Here is a 22,028-nt window from a genome sequence, read left to right on the forward strand (position 1 = left end):
ATAAGTATACATATATATGCACACACACGAATTACATTAGAGGTTCAAAATAGCAGCCTGGGATCATTGTATCTACATAACAACTGTTGTTTGATTAGCACTTTATAGTTTGCAAAGTGGTATCAAACCCATTCTGATTTAATCCTTAACATAGCCTTGTAAAATAAATATTCTTATTAACCCCCATTTTTCAGATGAGAAAATTGGGGCTCAAATGGTTTAGAGAATTGTCTGATGTAGTAAAGCTGAGAATCAACCCTATAAGTTTGGGCTTATTCCTTGCCCTCTTTCCAATATTTCATGCTTTTTGAAATACCTCAATACCTACCAGTGTATTTGTGTTTTCTGTACTAATAATTATAATTCTTAATGTGCTTTATCAAGAATAATTATTACTCAAAGACATCATAAGCAGACTTAGTATGCTGCTTAGCACATTGTGAGCACTTAACTGCCTCTTAAACAACCCCAGTGGGAGAGTCAGAGGTACCTGAACTTACCACATCCCAAACTGAGCTCATCTTGAAGGGAGTGGGGGGTCTTGCAGGGTTGTGCGCTAGAGTACAGCAATGCCCAGGACAGATGAGGTCCTTTGCCCTTGTGTAACTTACATGTGGAGCCAGCTGGGGAGACAGATATGAAACAATTGTAGTGTAAATAACGTAATTGAGTTGTGGGAACTGCCACAAGGAAGGGCAGAACTAAGAGAGACTTAGCAAGGATACCTGACCTACCTAGCTGGGGGATCAGAGAAGGCTTCTCAGAAGAAATGATGTTTACGACTGAGGTCATATGAGAAGGAGCTGCCTTGGCAAGAGATGGCTAGAGAGGCGGGGAAAATTCTGCTTTGGGAGAGGAAATAGCCTGTTTGAAGGCCGTGCCCTGGGAATTATGGTGTGCTCAGGGAGCTGAAAGAAGTGAGCCTGGCAACAAGGATGAGGGTTGGGGAGAGCAGTAGAGAAGAACACACTGAGGGAGGCCGGGGGGCAGGTTATACAGGGTCTAGTAAGATATGTTAAGCATTTTGGATTTTATCCTGAGCCATGGGAAATTGAAGGATTTTAAATGGGAGAGATTTCTCCACAGTCAAAACAGAAACAGTATCCTGATGTTCTCTTTTGCTGTGAGACTTTCAATTAGACTGGTGAACCAAAGGGTTGTCTCAGTTAGGTATTTGTATTATAGCCATACCTCCGAGATATTACAGTTTGGTTCCAGACCACCGCAATAAAGCAAATATTGCAATAAAGTGGGTCACACAAACTCAATGTCGTATTTGCATTACAGGCATACCTTGGAGATATTGCCAGTTTGGTTCCAGACCACCGCAATAAAGCAAAATTGCAATAAAGCGGGTCACACAAACTTTTTGGTTTCCAAGTGCGTGTGAAAGTTATATTTATAGTATACTGTAGTCTATTAAGTGTGTAATAGCATTATGTCTAAAAAAACAATGTGCATACCTTAATTAAAAAATACTTCATTACTGAAAAATGCTAACCATCATCTGAGCCTTCAGCGAGTCATAATCTGGTGGAGGGTCTTGCCTCGATGTTGATGGCTGCTGACTGATCAGGCTGGTGGTTGCTGAAGGTTGGGGTGGCTGTGGCAATTTCTTAAAATAAGACAGCAGTGAAGTTCACCACCTGGATTTAATCTTCCTTTCAAGAATGAGTTCTCTGTAGCATTCAATGCTGTCTGATAGCATTTTACGCGGAAGTAGAAACTTCTTTCAAAATTGGAGTTAATCCTCTCAAACCCTGCTGCTGCTTTATCAGCTAAGTTTATGTCATATTCTAAGTCCGCTGTTGTCATTTCAACAATCTTCATAGCATCTTCGCTAGGAGTAGATTCCATCTCAGGAAACCACTTTCTTTGCTCATCCATAAGAAGCAACTCCTTGTCCGTTCAAGTTTTATCATGAGATGGCAGCAATTAAGTTACATCTTCAGGCTCCACTTCTAATTCTAGTTCTCTTGCTACTTCTACACATCTCCAGCTACTTCCTCCACTGAAGTCTTGAACCCCTCAAAGTCATTCATAAGGGTTGAAATCAGCTTCTTCCAAACTCCTGTTAATGTTGACATTTTGATCTCTTCCCATGAATCATGAATGTTCTTCATGACATCTAGAATGGTGAATCCTTTCCAGAAAGTTTTCAATTGATTTTGCCCAGATCTATCAGAGGAATCCTATCTATGGCAGCTACAGCCTTATGAAATGTATTTCTTAAACAATAAGACTTGAAAGTTGAAATTACTCCTTGATCCATGGGCTGCAGAATAGATGTTGTGTTAGCAGGCATGAAAACAACATTAATCTCATTGTACATCTTCATCAGTGCTCTTGGGTGACCAGGTATATTGTCAATGAGCAGTAATATTTTGAAAGGAATCTTTGTTTCTGAATGGTAGGTCTCAACATTGGGCTTAAAATATTAAGTAAACCATGTTGCAAACAGATGTGCTGTCGTCCAGGCTTTGTTGTTGCATTTATAGAGCACAAGCAGAGGTGATTTAGCATAATTCTTGAAGGCCCTAGGATTTTTGGAATGGTAGATGAGCATTGGCTTCAACTTAAAGTCTCCAGCTGCATTAACGCCTAACAAGAGAGTTAGCCTGTCTTTTGAAGCTTTGAAGCCAGGCATTGATTTCTCCTCTCAGCTATGAATGTCCTAGATGGCATCTTCTTCCAATATAAGGCTGTTTCGTCTATATTGAAAATCCGTTGTTTAGTATAGTCACCTTGATTATCTTAGCTAGATCTTCTGGATAACTTGCTGCAACTTCTATATCAACACTTACTGCTTCACCTTGCACTTTTATGTTATAGAGACGACTTCTTTCCTTAATCCTCATGAACCAACCTCTCCTAGCTTCAAACCTTTCCTCTGTAGCTTCCTCACCTCTCTAAGCCTTCATAGAATTGAAGCGAGTTAGGGCCTTTCTCTGAATTAGGCTTTGGCTTAAGGGAATGTTGTGGCTGGTTTGATCTTGCCTCCAGACCACTAAAACCTTCTCCATAACGGCAATAAGGCTGATTTACTTTCTTATCATTCATATGTTCACTGGAGTAGCACTTCTAATTTCCTTCAAGAACTTTTCCTTTGCACGCACAACTTTGGCTGACTGGCACAAGAGGCCTAGCTTTCAGCCTATCTCTACTTTCAACGTGCCTACCTCACTTAAGCTTTATCACTTCTAGATTTTGATTTAAAATGAGTGATGTGCGACTCTTCCTTTCAGTTGAACACTTAGAGGCCATTGTAGGGTTATTAATTAGCCTAATTTCAATATTGTTGTGTCTCAGGGAATAGGGAGGCCTGAGGAGAGGGAGAGAGCAGGGGAACAGCTGCTTGGTGGAACAGTCCAAACACACAGAACAGTTATTGATTAATTTTGCTGTCTTATATGGGTGTGGTTCGTGGCAACCCAAAACATTTACAGTAGTAACATCAAAGATCACTGATCACAGATCACTATAACAAATATAATAATAATGAAAAAGCTTGAAATATTGTGATAATTGCCAAAATGTGACACAGAGACACAAAGTGAGCAAATGCTGTTGGAAAAATGGTGCTGATGGACCTCCGCGATGCGGGGTTGCCACAGACTTTCAATCTGTAAAAAACCCAGTGTCTGCGAAGCATGATAAAGTGAAGCGCAATAAAACGAGGTATGCGTGTATAAGCCAATGATCCCTAATTGTGGAAGTACTTATAGTTATCCACATTCACAAAGTATTCATACCGGCTAGCAGTTGGGGCAGTCTGGAAGAGAGCAGGAAAAATCCCTGAAATCCTACTGAAACCCGTCTCTCCTGCACTGTACTGACTATACCTACTATACGCGGTCTATACTGACTGTAGAGAGCGCACTGGAAGAGAAACGAGCAGAAAGGGGAGACGAGCTAAGAGACTGTAGAGTACAGCTGGGGATGATAGTTTGGACTGGGGTGATGACGGAGGAAATGGAGTGAAATAAAGGGATGGGTTCAAAAGAAGTTTAAGGAGGAAAATCTTTATGGAATTAAAAGACCAAAGGAGGATTTAGTAGTAAGTTAAGAACAGGTGTGGAGAGGAAGAACCTGAGTGTGTTTAGATACGGTGAGTTTGGAGTGACTGTGAGAGCGCTCCAGGCAGAGATGTTAAGGAGGCATTTGCCTGTATGTGTCTTGTGCTCACAGAGGAAAAGTCTGGGCTGAAGAGAAAATTCCAGTTGTTAGTGTCATGGGAACTGAGAGAAGCAATCATCTTGAAAGAGTGTAGGGTGAGAAGACAACCTATAACCAAACTTGTACAATCTCTAACCTTTCCAATTTCCAGTCGAGAGTAATGAGTCAGAGAAAACTGAGAGAAAAGAAGTGCTTCAAGAATAGATTGGTTTTATTAGAATTTTAGGGATTTTCCTGCTTGCTTCCAGAGTTCCCCAACTACTAGTTGGTGTGAATACTTTATACATATTTATAAATATAAATACTTCCACAATTACAGATAACTGGCTTATAATGCAGCTGGCTCACTGAGACAACACTGATTCCTCAGGGTCTAGTTCCAAGTCTCACAGCAAAAAGAATGCCAAAAACCCTTCTGTTCTGAGTGTGGAGAAATTAGAGGGGCAAGAAGTGGGAAAAAGCAGGAGGGCCTCTGGATACCCAGAGTAGTAGAAACATTAATCAGTAGTTTGGGGACCAAAAGACATACCTTTGTGTGTGTGTGTGTGTGTGTGTGTGTGTGTGTGTGTGAGAGAGGAAGATCAGCCCTGAGCTAACATCCATGCCAATCCTCCTCTTTTTGCTGAGGAAGACCAGCCCTGAGCTAACATCTGTTGCCAATCCTCCTCCTTTTTTTCCCCAAAGCCCCAGTAGGTAGTTGTATGTCATAGTTGCACATCCTTCTAGTTGCTGTATGTGGGACGTGGCCTCAGCATGGCTGGACAAGCGGTGCGTCTGTGCGCGCCTGGATCCAAACCCGGGCCACCAGTAGCAGAGCGTGCGCACTTAACCGCTAAGCCACAGGGCCAGCCCCAAGACATACCTTTTAAAATAGCTATGGAGAGGGATTTTGAGGATCAAGTGCAATAAGTTAATGTGAGGAATTTGGTAAAAAGGGTAAGGTGTTAGTTTTTGTCCAAGGTCACATAGTGAGTGGCTGGCAGAGTCAGGGACCCAGGAATGGGGCTGGATGACATGCAGTCACATCCCTGCGGACACGTCCCCATTTCATACGTTGGGTGCCTGCTGTTGCTGCACCACGTTGGCCTGCTCAACAGCTAGGATGGTGAAGAAAGTAATTGTTCTGGGCACAGGGGATTTCCCTATAACAAAAAAGCCAACAATTGAACACTTTTAATGGAGTGTTTTTCATGTATTTTACATCTTCCCATTCTTAGTGAATTTTACCTTTTTATTAATTCTTTGGGATCATCACTGGAACATCAGTTATTGTATTATTCTAGAGATGCTTGGAGTTCTTGAAGTGGGACAGGGATGTGTGCCTCTTTAGTGAATATTCTAGGATGGCTGGTGGTTTTTTCCATCCTTTTCCCTTATAGTCTGTGTTCATTCTTCCTTGTTGAGTCTGTATCTTACCACATGCTTTTTCTCTGCTTTTCTTTCCTCTCTCCTCACTTTAAGCTCTTATTAACTTCTTGGCATGTACTTGGGACTTGGCTTTTCTAACTGTCAAGGCCAGTGTGTTCCTTTTCCTTCTTTCTTGGTTAGGAATCACACTCGATACAACTCTTTGGATTTGAAAGTGTTTAATGTCTGAGAGTATTTTCTTGAGAAAATGCTAGTGTATGCAAATCCAGCTTCCAAAGCTGAATGAGGGGCAAGTTCTTCTTTATAGAAAAATTCTATCTAATAAATGCAGAAAGAGTGAAAGAATTAGAAATCATTATTTTATTCCCTTTATTGAAATAGATCATCAACTGATACCGAAATGGTGAAAAGTTGATGGGACACTTTAAAATGGAGGGATCAGGCTGACTCCCCCGAATGCACTGATTAATAGTAACAAATACGACTTGACACAGAAGTTGGCAAACTTCTCTGTAAAGGACTAGATAGTAAAGATTTTGGGCTTTGTGGGCCATACAGTCTCAGTAGTTGTACTGGGAAAGCAGTCATAGACAGTACATAAATGAATGAGCGTGACTGTGTTCTAATAAAACTTTACTTACAGAAACAGGCAGTGGGTTGGATTTGGCCCATGAGGTGTAGTTTGCTGACCTATAATATAGTAGGGAGTATATAGCACTACCTATGAGGTAGTCTGAAGTAGTCTTGTCAAAAAAATCAGACCTGCATCAGATCAAAGCTCCAGGTCTAATCACACTTTTCGGGAAATACAGGGAATGAGACATAAGTTAAAAGACACGCAAAATCCAGACTATGAGGCATTGTATAGGATGAATAATCTGGTTTCTCAATTAAATCAGTGTATGAAAAAGGGAATGAAAGGGGCTCTTTGGGGGAAAGAAAGGAATCAAATGTAATATGTGGAGTTTGAATTCTTTGTTGGAGCAAACCAATTGTATAATATACCTTTGAGACAATCAGGAAAATTTGAATATTAGATGATTTTAAGGAATTGCTCTTAATTCTGTTAGATGTAGTATTGGCATGGTAGTTACTTCTCAGCAATGAATACTGAAGTATTTATAGGTGAAATGACATGATGTCTGGGATTTACTTTAAAATACTCTAGTAAACAAGTATATGTAGCAGGTAGGTGGAGAATAGATGAAACAACTGGCAAAATGTTGATAATTGTTGAAACTGGGTGATAGATACATGAAGGCTTATTAAACTGGTCTCTTTACATTTTGTATGTTTAAAAATTTTTCATAAGTTAAAGTTGAATATACCCCAAAAAGTGAATGCGTCAATGACGGGGGCAGGGTGCATAGAAAAAGAAGGAAGAACCAAATGAAAAGATAGTTTTTCATGTAGTTAGAGGAATTTTTGTTTTTGTTTTTATTGCTGGTTATATTTGTTTTAGTAGTAGTACTTCCTTTATTTTCTCAGTTGAAATTCCTTCTAGCACTTGAAAATAGAGTTATTTTCACATTCTCATTTCAAATAGCAGTCCTTGATTACATGTGCCACTGGCACTCATTGTGCCGTTTAGATTTTGTTAAGAAATAGAAATTGAGGGCTGGCCCTGTGGCTTAGCGGTAACGTGCACGCACTCCGCTACTGGCGGCCCGGGTTCGGATCCGAGCGCGCACCTCTGCACCGCTTCTCCAGCCATGCTGAGGCAGCATCCCACATACAGCAACTAGACTGACGTGCAACTATAGCATACAACTATCTGCTGGGGCTTTGGGGGAAAAAAGGAGGAGAATTGGCAATAGATATTAGCTCAGAGCCAGTCTTCCTCAGCAAAAAGAGGAGGATTAGCACGGATGTTAGCTCAGGGCTAATCTTGCTCACAAAAAAAAAAAAGAAGGAAATAGAAATTGAATTACTTTACTAAACTGCTTTGTGATTGCGTGGAAAAAGACCTTGATTGGATCTTTGGTACCAAGTTTGCTAGCCAATGTGACAAACCTTTTGTTTTAAAATTATGAACAAGAAAAAACAAATAGAGAAAAAGAATACAGAAATAACAAGAATTTATATTTTAAAAAAATGACTGAAGAGGGAGGCAAGTGACACAATCAGTTTGAGATGCAGAACAGCGAATCAGAACAAATAGCTGCCATTACAGGGACAAATCAGTGGAATGTGAAAATGCATCACCGTAACCTACATTTTTTTCTACCAAGAGATTTGCAGCTGACTGTCCGGGTGACTCATTCCTATGCAGGGAGGGTGAGGTAATGCTCTTGTGAGGGCTGATGTCATCTCGCTACCTGAACTGCATGCATATATTGTGGCTCTCAAGGAGAAGCACCATCTGCTTCACATATGCAGCCTGAAAGACTACAAAGGTTGGTGCAAAGGTTAGCAGCCATATGTGTGACTCATAAGCAGCCAATTAGTGAAGAGCAGCTATTTAGAAGTGAACTTTTGAAATTCGAATCCAGAAATATGTCATGATGATTCAATATTGAATCATAGTGCTTTGTTGTTGTTGTTTTGGGTTTTGCAACTTTTCTCATTTAGTTAATGCTGATGACGATTTGACTTTTAAAATAAGGCAATTTTTCTTAATATGGTCAATCATATCAAATCATCTTGTTTAAACTATATTTTCTTAATTGCAGATAAGTTTGTTTTCATTTACATTTGGAGGCATGTAGATCATCCTTAAAGCAAAGATGAATTTTAGTCCATATCAGTTTGGCAGTTTGGGGTTTTTTTTTGCACTTAGGAGCCATTGTGCTCCCTAAGGGCCTGCTCTAAGGAAAAGAGGTTGTTAATGGAAGAGGAAACAAGTCAAAATAAACGTTATCTATTTATCACGGACCCACTAACTCCTCTTCCTCTTCCTTTTAGTGACGCATACCTACTTTCCCTGTTTGTACTTAACTAGTACTGCTGCTGACATGACCAGGCAACTGAAATACCTATTTTTTAACTTTATCATAGTTTGAATTTACTGTTCTAGTAAATGGAATACAGAATACCTAACATAATAAGAAGGCAGAGAACAGTGAATACTTGATTTTCTAACTGATATGTAACTCAAAGTATAAGATCATATTGGCTAAATACTACATATTGTTATCATAGGGTATGTGTACTATGACCTAAATCTGTTCTTAATGGCAACTTCAAGTTGGACAGTCTACAAAAGATAAAAAGTTTTGATTTTTTGAGAATAAAACATTATCTATTATTATTAAGAAATATAAGAAAACAAAAAATAAAATAGTAATGCTAAAACTCTAAGGTGATATGAGGTGGGATACATACCAATGTCATGTGAACGTTTATTAAAAATCAAATATTTTTTAATAAAGAGTAATAATTGGAGATCTTTAAATACCCAGAATGATGAACCTTTGATTTAATGGTATAGCCTTCTGAGTTTAATTATAGAGCTCCCCGAAAGGCCCTTGGGTACCTTTCTTTTCTTTTCTTTTTAACCTCTTTTTTGGAAATAATTTCAAACTACAAAAAAATTGTACAAATAAAAGTGGCACCAACCCCCCTCAAAACCCAACCGTTACTTACCCAGATTTTCCTACCCCAAACATTGTTTGCTTTGTCATTTGAGTGCTTGTGTGTGCTTTCTCTCTCTCTCTCTCCTCTCCCAACCCCTCATACACACTTTTTTTCCTTGAAACATTTGAAAATAAATTAAATATTTATCATGGCCCTTTACTCCTGAATACTTCAGTGTGTATTTCCTAATAGAGATATTCTCTTACATAATCACAGTGCAGTTATCAACTTAGTAAATTTATATTGATACTTTCATCTACCTTCCATCATCCAGTTTACCAGTTGACCTAGTAATGTCTTTTATAACATCCTCCACCTCCAATACAGCATCTAGTGTAGGGTCAGGTAGTACATTTATTTGTCGTGTTAGCCTCTTTTAATCTGGGTTTACCCACAGACTTTGTCTTCTGTGACATTGACATTTTTGAAGAGTACAGTCTCTGTCCTTTTATTTAAAAATTGAAATTTCCTCATTTTGTACATGTCTGATGTTTCCTTGTGATTAGATTTAGGTTGTGCATTCTTGGCTGGGATACTACATAGGTGATGTTGTGGCATCTCTAAGGGCATCATGTCTATCATTAATCAGTGATGTTAATTTTGACCATCCAGTCAAGGTATTATCTGAATTCTCCACTATATAATTACTGTTTTTTGTTTTTTAAAAATTTCTTGTAACTAATAAGCAGTCTGTGGGGAAACACTTTAAGACCATGCAAATATCCTGCTCCTCATCAAAATTTCCTCCTAGATTTAACACCATTGCTGATTTTTCCCTGATAGAGTCTTTACTATGATGATTGCGAAGTGCTAATTTTTCCAGCTCCAGCCCTCCCTTCATATTTACCAGTAGACACTTGACATTTAATAGCAGTAAGAACCCTTCCTTCTCCCCCATATAGTATTTATTTTATCTGTTATCAGTATGGACTCATAAATTTCTTTTTTTTTTTTTTCAGTGCTTTATAATTCAGTACTTAATTACTTTGGTGCTTAAATTGTTCCACATTTGGTCAGTGGCATGCTCCCATCTCTTTTTTATCTGATCTTTACTTTCTAGAATAATAAGATGTTAAAGGCTCATCTTGTACCTAACCTGCCCCAGCCCTGGGATCAGCCATTTCTCCGAGGAGCCTTGATTTCTTTGGTGGGGAATGGAATTAGATAACAAAATCTGGGTACTAGATTTGAGTGCATTGCTTTACAGCCACTGTATAAACACTGTATCAACATAAATGTAAGAACATTAGCGTACCAAGTAAATATTTCTCAGAGGTACAGTGAACAATTTTTGAGAATGTAATGTTGTCTTAGGTTATAGTTACAGCGAAAAGTACAGTATTAAGGAGTGGGAAGATTTTTGTTATCAAACTTAGACTGCCAAAATTTCCTTGGATTTCAAAGCAAAAACATAAGTGATATTAGCTTAAAGGCGAGATAGGATTTCAGTGGGCAGTGCTGGTGCGAGAGGGTGTTCCAGGGAGAAGAAATGACATTGACAATGACATAACTGAACAATCACAGTAACATTAAATAACATGCTTAAGTAATGATGCCTGATTTCCGCCCACGTGAGGAAAAGTGAAAAACAGGAGGAAAAGGTTGTTTGAGGTCATGTTTAAAGGACTTTGAATGTCAGAGTTAGGATTTGGGGTCTTTAATAAGAAGATAATAGACAACTGTTGAAAGTTTTTGAATAGTGTCATAACAAGCTTAACTCTGACTCAGAGATTAATCTAGAAGATACGTAGAGGTTAGATTGAGGAAATTTTCAGTTAAGAGGCTCTTTCAGTAAAGAGGCTATTATCATAGTTCAAGCAGGAGATATAAGGATTTGAAGTAGAAAATGAAAGAAAAAAGTGGATTAGATAGTGTTTTTCAACCTGTCCTCCAGAGTCCCAGGGGTGCAAGGCAAAGCTGGGGGATGGGAGGACATGTGAGCCAGGCACCGACTTAGACTCTTAGCGACTGTCTGGGAGTGTACAAGTATCCCTTTAAAGATAGGATTCTGCTGCTTAAGGAACAAAGAAGTGCATAGAGAAATTTTTTTTTAAAGTTAAAACTGACATTTGTTTGGAGTTTTGTTTTTTGTTTTTTAAACCTGTACTTCTTTCATATTCCCTTTTTTCAAAGTTTTGAGCCTGGATGATCAAGAAAATAGTTGTGTCATTAGCTGAAGTAAGTCCAATTGGATACGTTTTTAAATGCCAAAAGGGCAGTATCACAAAGCTGTGCACTAATACTCTTTCTCAAGAAATAAGATGTTCTTGGCCAAAACCTTTAGAGTCATCCTGAACTCTTTTTTTTTTCTCATTCCGTACAGGGAATCCACCATGAAATCCTGTTGGCTTTACCTTCCAATTATATCCCAAATCTGACCACCTTCAACACCTCCAGTGTCATCAGCCCAGTTGGAACCATCATCGTCTTGTGCCTTCTGCTTGCTCTCCCTGCCTCCATCCTTGCCTCCACAGCCTGTTGGCTTTCCTTGTGCCTCCTCAAACACAACGGGCATACTTCCACCCTACAGGCCTTTGCAAAGGCTGTTCCCCAGACATCAGCATGGTTAACTCGCACGTTTAGGTTTTGCTGAGATGTTGCTTTCTCAGTGGGGCCTACCCTGAGGTCCTTATTGACAGTCCCCTCACCTCCCACCCGCACATTTTCCAGACCACCTTTATCTTGTTCTGTTTTTTCCCTATGGCATTTATCACCTAATATACTCTATAATTATTCATTATGTTGTTTGTCTCCCAACACCAGAGTTTGAGCTCACAGGGCAGTGATTTTTCTTTTTTTTAATTTGTTTTGCTCTCTGGTCTATCGTAAGCAACATAATAGTGTCTGGCACATAGTAGGCCCTCAATAAACATTGTTAAAAGAAGGAAGGACAACTAAGAGCATAAAATCAGTAAGTGTGGTTACCAAGCTTCTAGCTCATAGCAGGTTTGAGAAAGTAAATGAAAGAAAGGATGGGATACTGCTTGGATCAACCTGTTCCTTGGATCTGAGCCTATGACAGTAATTGGCCTGGATAAAATAGACCTGGAAAGTACTGCATATACTATCCATTTATTAGAAAATCATGTTGTACATTAGTATATTAATCACTATAAGAACTCCTGTAGCAACCTCTTCCTGAACTCACTTGATCACAAAAGTCTCTTCTGGTAACTCACATTTCATTAGAGGACGCTCTTGGCCCGTGGCAAACAGAGTTTGAGAAAAACCATGCTGGAGTATTTACTACCTGTAGGCACCAGGAGAGATTGACAGTTCTTTTAAGTTGCTTTTGGTTGATGAGCTGTGCCGCTTCATATGCTGCTCAGATGGAGGCTACAGTACATCAGGCTCAAGACTCAGCTCTTAGTTACTACTTAAGTTTTGATCCTTTTAAAAGTTAACTTTTATTTTAGGTATTTGGGAATAAGATGATCATTCCTTCCCTGGATGGAGACCTTTTCCAGTGGGACCGAGACCGCGAGAGCATGGAAACAGTTCCTTTTACCGTTGAATCTCTTCTTGAATCTTCTTATAAATTTGGAGATGATGTTGTTTTAGTTGGAGGAAAGTCCCTTACTACATATGGACTCAGTGCATATAGTGGAAAGGTGAGTAAAGAGGTTGAATTTATTTGAGGAGAAATCAGGTTAAATAGAGATAGAAATAATTTCTTTTTTGTGTGAGGAGGACTAGCCCGGAGCTAACATCCCATGCTAATCCTCCCCCATCCTTTTTTTTTTTCTTGAGGAAGAGTGGCCCTGAGCTAACTTCCGTGCCCATCTTCCTCTACTTTATATGGGACGCCAAGACAGCATGGCTTAACAAGTGGTGCATCGGTGCGTGACCGGGACCTGAACCTGCGAACCCCGGGCTGCCAAAGTGGAGCTCGCGCACTTAACGACTTGCGCCACTGGGCCAGCCCCAGAAATAATTTCTTAAACTATACTATTACTGGTTGGAGTTTATTATAATTTTCCCCTGAGGATGTCATTTGTTTTAATAAAAGAACTGTGAAGTAGAAAGGGGAAAATATTATTAAGAGAAACTAAATTTATCCAAGATAACAGTAAATAGCAGAGCCAGGAATAGCAGGAGGAAGAGAATTAATAAATGTGGTCTACTATGTGTCAGGTGCATTTTTCATACATTATTTTGAAATCTTCACAATATTCCTGAGGATGACATATTTTTGTTTCCATTTGGACAGATGAGTGGCCCTCCAAAGATTAATAATAATCCCGATTAGAATAATTGCTACTCTCATTTATTTATCTAGTTTGATCCTATAACAAGAGGATCCAAGAGGAAAGTGTGTACTCATTTTACAGATGAGAACACTGAGACTTGAAAAGGTTCAGAAACTTCCAAGGTCAGATTTGACTTGATCTGTTAATGACCCAGACTTTCTCCAGTATTAACTCTTAGGATAGGATCATAATCTGCTTCTAAGATTGGGTTTTGTAATATAAGTTCATTATTAGGAATAACTAATTAAAAATATCCTTTGTTTTGAAAGATAAAAATAGTTTTTTAATACCTTAACACCTTGATTTGTGACTGTTTTTTAGATATAGATTTGACTAAAACAAGGAAGAATAGGAAAATGATCTTTTGACCCTTGAGGTTTTCAAATGTGAACGCTTCCTTATCTCAGTGTTAGGCCCATAGCACCTTCTTGCTCTTGCAGATGCTTTTCTGCCTTCTCCATCACCCACATCTGCATTGTATAGAGCAGGCCTTGCGATCCTCTGTTTGCTTGAGTATTCTCATTTGTAAACCACGAGGACTGGGCCAGATCATCTGATTCTCTGATGTGATGTGCTGCTGCAAAATTCTGATTTTCTAGCAGATATGCTTCTTTCTGTGAGGATTTTAGTTCAGATCATAGCAGGAGTCTTCCTTTTTCTTTTAATGAAGATTTGAGGAGGTACTTTTAAATACTGCAGCTATTAGAAAAGGTTCAAATTTTAAAAAACTAAATACTTCCATTATATGGAAGCTCTGAGGTTGATTTTTTTTAATTCACCTGGAATTTTATTAATGATATTATTGCTAAGATATGACAACTGGTTATCCACTTCTTCTCGTATATTCCATGGAAATCCTCAAGATAAGACTAAAGTTATCTAGATCCTGAAAATTATTCCCTGAAATAAATATTCATTGGTACCTTTATGGTTCTAAATAACTCATTTTAGGAGATGGTAATCTAACTGATACTTCCTAAGACTTGGGTACTTATTACACATTCCCTCGTTTTTTAATAAATCATAGAGGTTCTTTTAATGTCTCCAATCTCCTATAACTTATATTCTTTACTAATTTTATATCTGTCTTTTCAGGTGAGGTACATCTGTTCAGCTTTGGGTTGTCGCCGATGGGATAATGATGAAATGGAACAAGAAGACATTCTGCTTCTGCAACGCACCCAGAAAACTGTCAGAGCTGTTGGACCTCGTAGTGGCAATGAGAAGTGTGTATCAGATAATGTTGATCTTTAGAAGTATAAGAACACCAAAATTCATTGGATTTTTCTTTTCTTTTCTTTTCTTTTTTTTTTTTGTGAGGAAGACTAGCCCTGAGCTAACATCCAATGCCAGTCCTCCTCTTTTTGCTGAGGAAGACTGGCCCTGGGCTAACATCCGTGCCCATCTTCCTCCACTTTATATGGGATGCCGCCACAGCATGGCTTGACAAGGGGTGCGTCGGTGCGCGCCTGGGATCCGAAGGTGCCGCTGAAGCAGAGAGCGCGCTCTTAACCGCTGTGCCACTGGGCCAGCCCCTGGATTTTTCTTTGTGGAGATTTTCTGAACTATTTTGTTGCCCTAAAAGCATACTGCTTTTTAAAGAGAAATGTAGGTCCTAAATTAAAAATGGCCTCATGATTATTAACAAATCCTGAACTTCTCACCATATGCTTCAGGATATGGTAACGAGAAGGAGTCCCATACAATGACTACGTATTAGTTTAGTCTTAGGTTAATGATATTTTTGATAGCAACCTCATTGATCGAAGATCTTTGAATGCAGAAAGCTCTTCAGACAAAGCTAATGTGCTTTATTTCAGCACGGGCCTTTTTGACTCTTAGTTCTTGCTAGTAGGTAGTTTTATAGTTTGACTACTCCAATTTTAAAGTAATATTTTAGTCTATTGTCTTAAAGTATTCAAGTATAATTTATTTGGTCAAATATCTTTTTGTTTCCTTTTTCAAATAATGAATTCCTTATGTAATTTTTATGTTTAAATATGTGATTAAAAAATAAGATGATTGGATTAGATATGCTGATCCTAAATCACATGCTTGATTTTTTTTCAAACCTAATACTTAAATTTTAAACTGCCTGTGTAGTAAAAATAATTTTAGATCCCATCTTTATCTTTTGAAAGTGAACTAGACTTTTAGAATTTGTCTTAGATCTGATGGAATATAATTCAGTTTCCTTTCCCAAAAACTATTTTCTCAAACTCAGTTAAGAATATATTCTCTCCATGTTCACTGGGCTATGAGGAGGGCTTTGCATCCGCCGGCAACCTGACCTTCTTTATCCTATGGGATTTTGTTTCCTTAATTGTTTACGTGCTTGCTGTGTTCAGCCACCAGAGGAGCAGATGTTCAACTTAACAGAATTTTGAGTTACCAAAATAGGAAGAGTCTAGGGTCTAAAATGCGTGTTCCTTAAGCATATATTTTTAAACAGATGTCAGAATTCTTTGACTATATTATATCAAAGTAATAGGAGATTATACTATCAATAGTTGTGATTTTTCTATATATTAATTATGGAGGAAATGTTATTACTGCCACTTTATGAATGAGGACACTGAAACTCAGACACGGTTAAATGACTTGCCAGATCACAGTCAGTAGAAATCTGAGATTGGAGCTGAGGTGGTATGACCCTCAGGTTTGGTATACTGGCTCACATTGCCTTTCAAGGCTGTGTTTTCATATAAATCTAAAATTAATGCATTCATCTTGCCTTTTACTTTGGTTTATTGGGACACACTAATTTCTCTGAACTTGAAGAAATGTGCCCTGACTTTAAGAGGTAAGGCAGACTGCATGCTACCTCGTTTTAAGGTGACTTTGATGTGTTTTGAGAAAATGGCTCTGATTTGGAAATGTGAACATTTCTTAATTTTTGAGAGAAAACCTGTCCCATAGCTGTTGTCAGTTCACAACTCTCAGAACCATTGTTTCTAAAGGGTCAAGACAAAGTTATGCCCTCTTGTGGCATAAGTCAGCAGAGCGATCCTTTCCAGAAGATTGTGTTGGTTTGTTCTTTTTCTCATCACAAAATTTTAGTGTTTGCTTCTTCAGTCTAGAACAGTTCTTTATTATTTGGTCCCTTTATTTAAATGTGAATTTCTAAAACACACCTTTGTAAATTTAAGGTGGAATTTCAGTGTTGGCCACTTTGAACTTCGGTATATTCCAGACATGGAAACTAGAGCTGGATTTATTGAAAGCACCTTAAAACCCAGTGGAAACAAAGAAGAGTCTAAAATTATTTCAGATGTGGAAGAACAGGAAGCTGCCATGATGGACACAGTGATAAAGGTCTCAGTTGCTGATTGGAAGGTTATGGCGTTTAGTAAGAAGGGAGGACATCTGGAATGGGAATACCAGGTACCTAGAACCACTGAGAATTTATAAATATGTTTCTTCCTTTCTCAGTTTGACCAATCACATTGGGGAGAGGGAAATGACTGCCATTATGGATTCTCAACTTGTTCTCTATGATTTAAGAAATTTGTGGTTTTACACCCATTAGAATGGCTATTATGAAAAAGACAAAAGGTAAGTGTTGGTGAGGATGTTGGTGAACAGTGTACAACAGTGCATCTTTTACATGGTTGGTGAGAATGTAAATTGGCACAGCCATTATGGAAAGCAGTATGGAGGGTCCTCAGAAAATTAAAAATAGAACTACCATGTGGTCTAGTAATCCCTCTTCTGGGTATACATCCAAAGGAAATTATATCAATATCTCGATTAGATATCTGCACTCCCATGTTCAGTGCAGCATTATTCACAAGATAATGAAACAGTCTAATTGTCCATCAGTGGATGAATGGATAAAGAAAATGTGGGGGCTGGCTCAGTGGCGTAGTGGTTAAGTTTGCGAGCTCCACTTCAGCAGCCCGCAGTTCTGGGGTTTGGATCCCAGGTGAGGACCTACACACCATTTATCAGGCCATGCTGTGGCAACATCCCATATACAAAAATAGAGGGGGATTGGCACAGAGGTTAGCTCAGGGACAATCTTCCTCAAGCAAAAAGAGGAAGATTGGCGACAGATGTTAGCTCAGAGCCCATCGTCCTCACCAAAAAAAAAAGAAAAGAAAATGTGTGTGTGTATATGTACAAAAGAATGTTATTCAGTCTTTAAACAGGAAATGCTGTCATTTGCGACAACATAGATGAACCTGGAGGGCATTATGCTAAGTGAAATAAGCCAGGCACAAAAAGATAAGTACTATATGATCTCACTTATATGTGGAATCTAAAAAAGTTGAACTATAGAATCAGAGAGTAGAATGGTAGTTGCCAGGATATGAGGGGTGGGAGAGATGGAGAGATGTTGGTCAAAGGGCGTAAAGTTTCAGTTATGTGGAATGAATAAGTTCTGGAGACATAATGTACAGCATGATGACTATAGTTAATAATGCTATATTGTATACTTGAAGTTTGCTAAGAGAGTAGATCTTTTATTAAAAACTTTTTTCAGCTTTTTGAGGTATAATTGACAAAAACTGTATATATTTGAGTTGTACAATGTAATGATTTGATATTCATATATATTGTGGAATGAAGAGAGGAGATCTTAATGTTCTAACCACAGACACACAAAATAACTATATGAGGTTATAAATGTTAATCAGCTTAATTGTGCTCATTTCATAGTGTACATGTATATCAAAGTATCACACTGTACACTGTAAATATATACAATTTGTCAATTATACCTCAATAAAGCTAGAAAAATAAAAATTTAAAAAGAAATCTGTGGTTCTAAATGGTATTTTAGGAGTTAGAATACATAAATACTGCTTGAAATTATTTAAATTTAAATATTTTAATATTAATTTAATTAATGATTTAATGTTAATAAATAAATAAAAATGTATTTTAAAATTTTTATTTAAAATTTCTTTTCCATTTTTGTTTAGTTTTGTACTCCCATTGCATCTGCCTGGTTGGTTAAGGATGGCAAAGTCATTCCCATCAGTCTTTTTGATGATACGAGTTATACATCTAATAATGAAGTTTTAGAAGATGAAGAAGACCTTGTAGAAGCTGCCCGAGGAGCCACAGAGAGCAGCGTGTACCTGGGTGCGTAGATGTCTCTTATCTAGTGATAGTACATATTGACATAGATTTTATTCCTTCATTGTTCCTTCCTACTTCAGGTGTGCCTAGAGTAGTTTTAATTCCTAAATACGTTCTCTGGCTTGGGTTGCCCTTAAGATTTATACTTTGATTTCCATTCCTGCTATTTTTTTCCATTTATCTAATTCTGAAACTTTTAATTACTACAGCATATTCTGAGATCTATATTAGAAAGGCTTAGAAATGCTGCCATTTTATAGCATGGTTTCAAATTACTTACATGTCCTCGAAGTCTAAAACTTCCTACATTTGTATTTGCATCTGTATCAGTTTACTCCCCGTTAAAGGTTGTTTATTTTTTTCTATGCATCTATACAACTTATCTGAGAAATAAAAACAAAATTTTGAAAATCCTTGAATCTGATTATTTGTACTAGTTTTGGTGGTCAAATACTCATAAAATTCTTTAAGCTTTATCAATGTGCTATTCCCCCCTCAATCTCAATGAAATGTAGGAATCTGAAAGACTAACATGTCACATATGTGTTATGATAGTATTTAACTGAATTGTTAGCAGTGTCTCTGGAATTATAGGTGTTTAGGTTTCCTTAAGAAGAAAGTTACTTCATCTAAGCTATTAGTTTCATAAGAGTACAATGACTTCTTTTCTTTGAATTTTCCTACTGGAACAGTTTTCCAGTAATTACTGAAAAGTATTGTTCAGTGAGAAACTTTGTAACTTGTGTGTAACTTCCTATCCTATTTTCATTGAATAACCTTTGTGTCAAATTTGAGTGCTTTAGGCGTGATTTTTCTTTAAAAAGAGCTGTGGAGCACATGAAGAAATAACTGGAATTAATCTAATTTTATTAAATCAAAATGAACCTTTTTGAAAAAAATCATTGGTGCTTGATTCTAAACATAACTGACAATGTTCTGGTTGATTCAGGAATGTATAGAGGCCAGCTGTATCTGCAGTCATCAGTCAGAATTTCAGAAAAGTTTCCTACAAGTCCCAAGGCCTTGGAAAATGTCAATAATGAAAATGCGATTATCCCTTTGCCAACAATCAAATGGAAACCCTTAATTCGTAAGTGAATTACGAAATTTTATAAATGTTCTTAAAGGTGTTTAGAAGCCTAATCCTGACTGTGTTTGCCCCAGTTTTGAATATCACAGAGATTACAACTGTTGTATACTCTATATTTTCTGTTAAACTAGAAAGGTATTTCAGATGTTAATGAATTTTAATTATCATTTAGAAAACGATTTCATTGAAGCAGCATTTACTCTATAGAAATCAGTGTTAATAAAATATTTCTCTATACAGCTTAGAAAAACTCTTACTATTCACTGACCATGCCTAAGAATCATTTAGCTCTTAAACATATTTATATTAAGAATACTTATGAAAAATTATCTGGTTATCACATCATATTCTTTGAGACACTTAAATGAATTCAAATACTAGGTCACCTAATTCCTTCAGTTATCTTCCATACCTTGTGTACGTTTTTTGCCACACCTGTCATATCATATTTTAATTACTTGTTTAAATGACTCGTCTTCTCCACAAGACTGCATTTCCAGAGAAAGAACCTTGAGCCATTTACTTGACTTGCATCTTTGAACTGAAGTGTGGTTGAATGTCTGCTTTTTGAATGAATGAGGTACATGCATTTTCATTAAAGTTGTAACAGTTAAGATTTTACCATTTTCTTTTAGATTCTCCTTCCAGAACTCCTGTCTTGGTAGGGTCTGATGAATTTGACAAATGTCTTAGTAATGATAAGTTTTCTCATGAAGAGTACAGTAATGGTGCACTTTCAATCTTGCAGTATCCGTATGGTAAGTGTGATTACGCTTGGATTGAAAATGCCGAGTTTTATTTTATTTTATTTATGTTAATTAATGTATTATTTTGAAATTAATAGAATTCGAATGAGAGGTAGTCAGTTGGAGGGTGGAAAATAAAATATCTTGGGAGGCATATTGTGAATGGTAGCCACGGGTAAGAACGCCAAAGTCAGATTGCCAGGTTCAAGTCCCAGTTCTGCCACATACTGTACACCTGACTTCCCTGTGTCTCAGTTCCTTCATCTGTAAGACAAGGATAGTAATCCCAATATCCATTTATTGGGTTGTTGTGAGGTCTAAATGAGATAATGCACATACAGCCTTAATTAGCACTGTGCCTGGCAAATAGTAAGAGTTCAATAAGCATTAGTTCTTGGTATTAGCTCTCATTTAATTATCAGCCTATCTAATATAGACTATATAGTGTCAGCCTATATAATGAAGAAAACAGGTGTTTCCACAGAGTTATGTGAAAATGCCATAAAATGAGGTTAAATTTTGTCCTCAGACAAAAGAAATTAGCGCAACAGTCAAGAGTAGGTGCAATTTGTTGTGAAATACATTCCTGTGTATTTAAAGTTAGGGTATATTCAGATACTAAAGTGTTTTGAACAGGTAAATATAAAAAAGTCCTCAAATCTGCATTAGACAAAAAGTAGACTCCTCAACAGTTACCTTAGATGCTAAAACTGGGAAATTATTATATAATTTAAATTGATAAAAAAACAGAGGGCTCTGAACTAGAACAGCAGTCTTTATCTGATATTGATCAAAATACAAGGTAAGAGAGAACTGTGCAAAATAGACGACAAAAAAGACAGGCTGCCTTCTAGGGCAAACTCGTTTTGACAGTCTGAGATGAACCAAAGAGCATGATGGAGACAGTTTCCTTTTAGCTTGTGAAGAATGATTAATGGTAAAATTTGGTATTTTGTTGATGCTAAATGAAAGTTTAAAATCCCTGAAGGGAGTTTGAGTACTATCTAATTCTTCCTTGCATTTAAAGGATTGAATTATTAATAAAGTAATGAATGGGGTGGCCCTTAAGTTTTTTTCTAGTCTTATTATTCAATATAAAAAAAATTTATGATGCTTATGGAATAAAGGAAAATACATTTGTATAATAAAGTATAGTAAAGAAAAAGTAAAGTAAATGAGGCTGTTGAAATGTATTAACAAAAAGATGAAACTTTTTAAAAAGGAATTAGTGTTATAAGTCTTAGGAGAATAGATAATTTTTAACAATTAAAGGTGGATCTATATTGGTTTATCTTTTTTTTAAAAAAAATTTTGATGTTTGTTTTGAAGATAATGGTTACTATCTACCATACTACAAGAGGGAAAGGAGCAAACGGAGCACACAGATCACAGTCAGGTTTCTCGACAACCCAAATTACAGCAAGAATATACGCAGAAAGGATCCCGTTCTCCTCTTACACTGGTGGAAAGAAATAGTTGCAACTATTCTATTATGTATCATAGCAACAACTTTCATTGTGCGCAGACTTTTCCATCCGCATCCTCACAGAGTAAGACGTTTTTTAGAATCCAAGTTATTTCAGAGTGTTGGGAGATTAGAAAACTTATTGTGTGTGTTGGGGGGGCGGTGAGGTGTACATTTTATTAAGTTTTACTATAAAATCATTGTTGCCCATACTCTCATTTCTACTTCCTTACCTCCCCTTCATTTCTCAACCCATTGCAATCTGGCTT

The 22,028-nt window shown here is 37.4% G+C and overlaps 1 protein-coding gene across 4 annotated transcripts in view; it reads left to right on the plus strand.

The window, feature by feature from the left end:
- Nucleotides 1-22,028, plus strand: part of EIF2AK3 (eukaryotic translation initiation factor 2 alpha kinase 3) — a 72,020-nt gene that overhangs the window by 20,577 nt on the left and 29,415 nt on the right. For all 4 annotated transcript variants that reach the window (XM_087436445.1, XM_087436446.1, XM_004437243.3 and 1 more), the window contains exons 3-9: nt 12,537-12,731; nt 14,466-14,596; nt 16,520-16,754; nt 18,299-18,461; nt 19,408-19,548; nt 20,184-20,306; nt 21,624-21,844. In XM_087436445.1, coding sequence (XP_087292571.1) covers nt 12,537-12,731; nt 14,466-14,596; nt 16,520-16,754; nt 18,299-18,461; nt 19,408-19,548; nt 20,184-20,306; nt 21,624-21,844 — 1,209 coding nt within the window. The remainder of the gene's footprint in view (nt 1-12,536; nt 12,732-14,465; nt 14,597-16,519; nt 16,755-18,298; nt 18,462-19,407; nt 19,549-20,183; nt 20,307-21,623; nt 21,845-22,028) is intronic.

Source organism: Ceratotherium simum, chromosome 11 (assembly GCF_057802395.1).
Source record: "Ceratotherium simum simum isolate JZ-2026a chromosome 11, ASM5780239v1, whole genome shotgun sequence".
NCBI classification, from domain to species: Eukaryota; Metazoa; Chordata; class Mammalia; order Perissodactyla; family Rhinocerotidae; genus Ceratotherium; species Ceratotherium simum.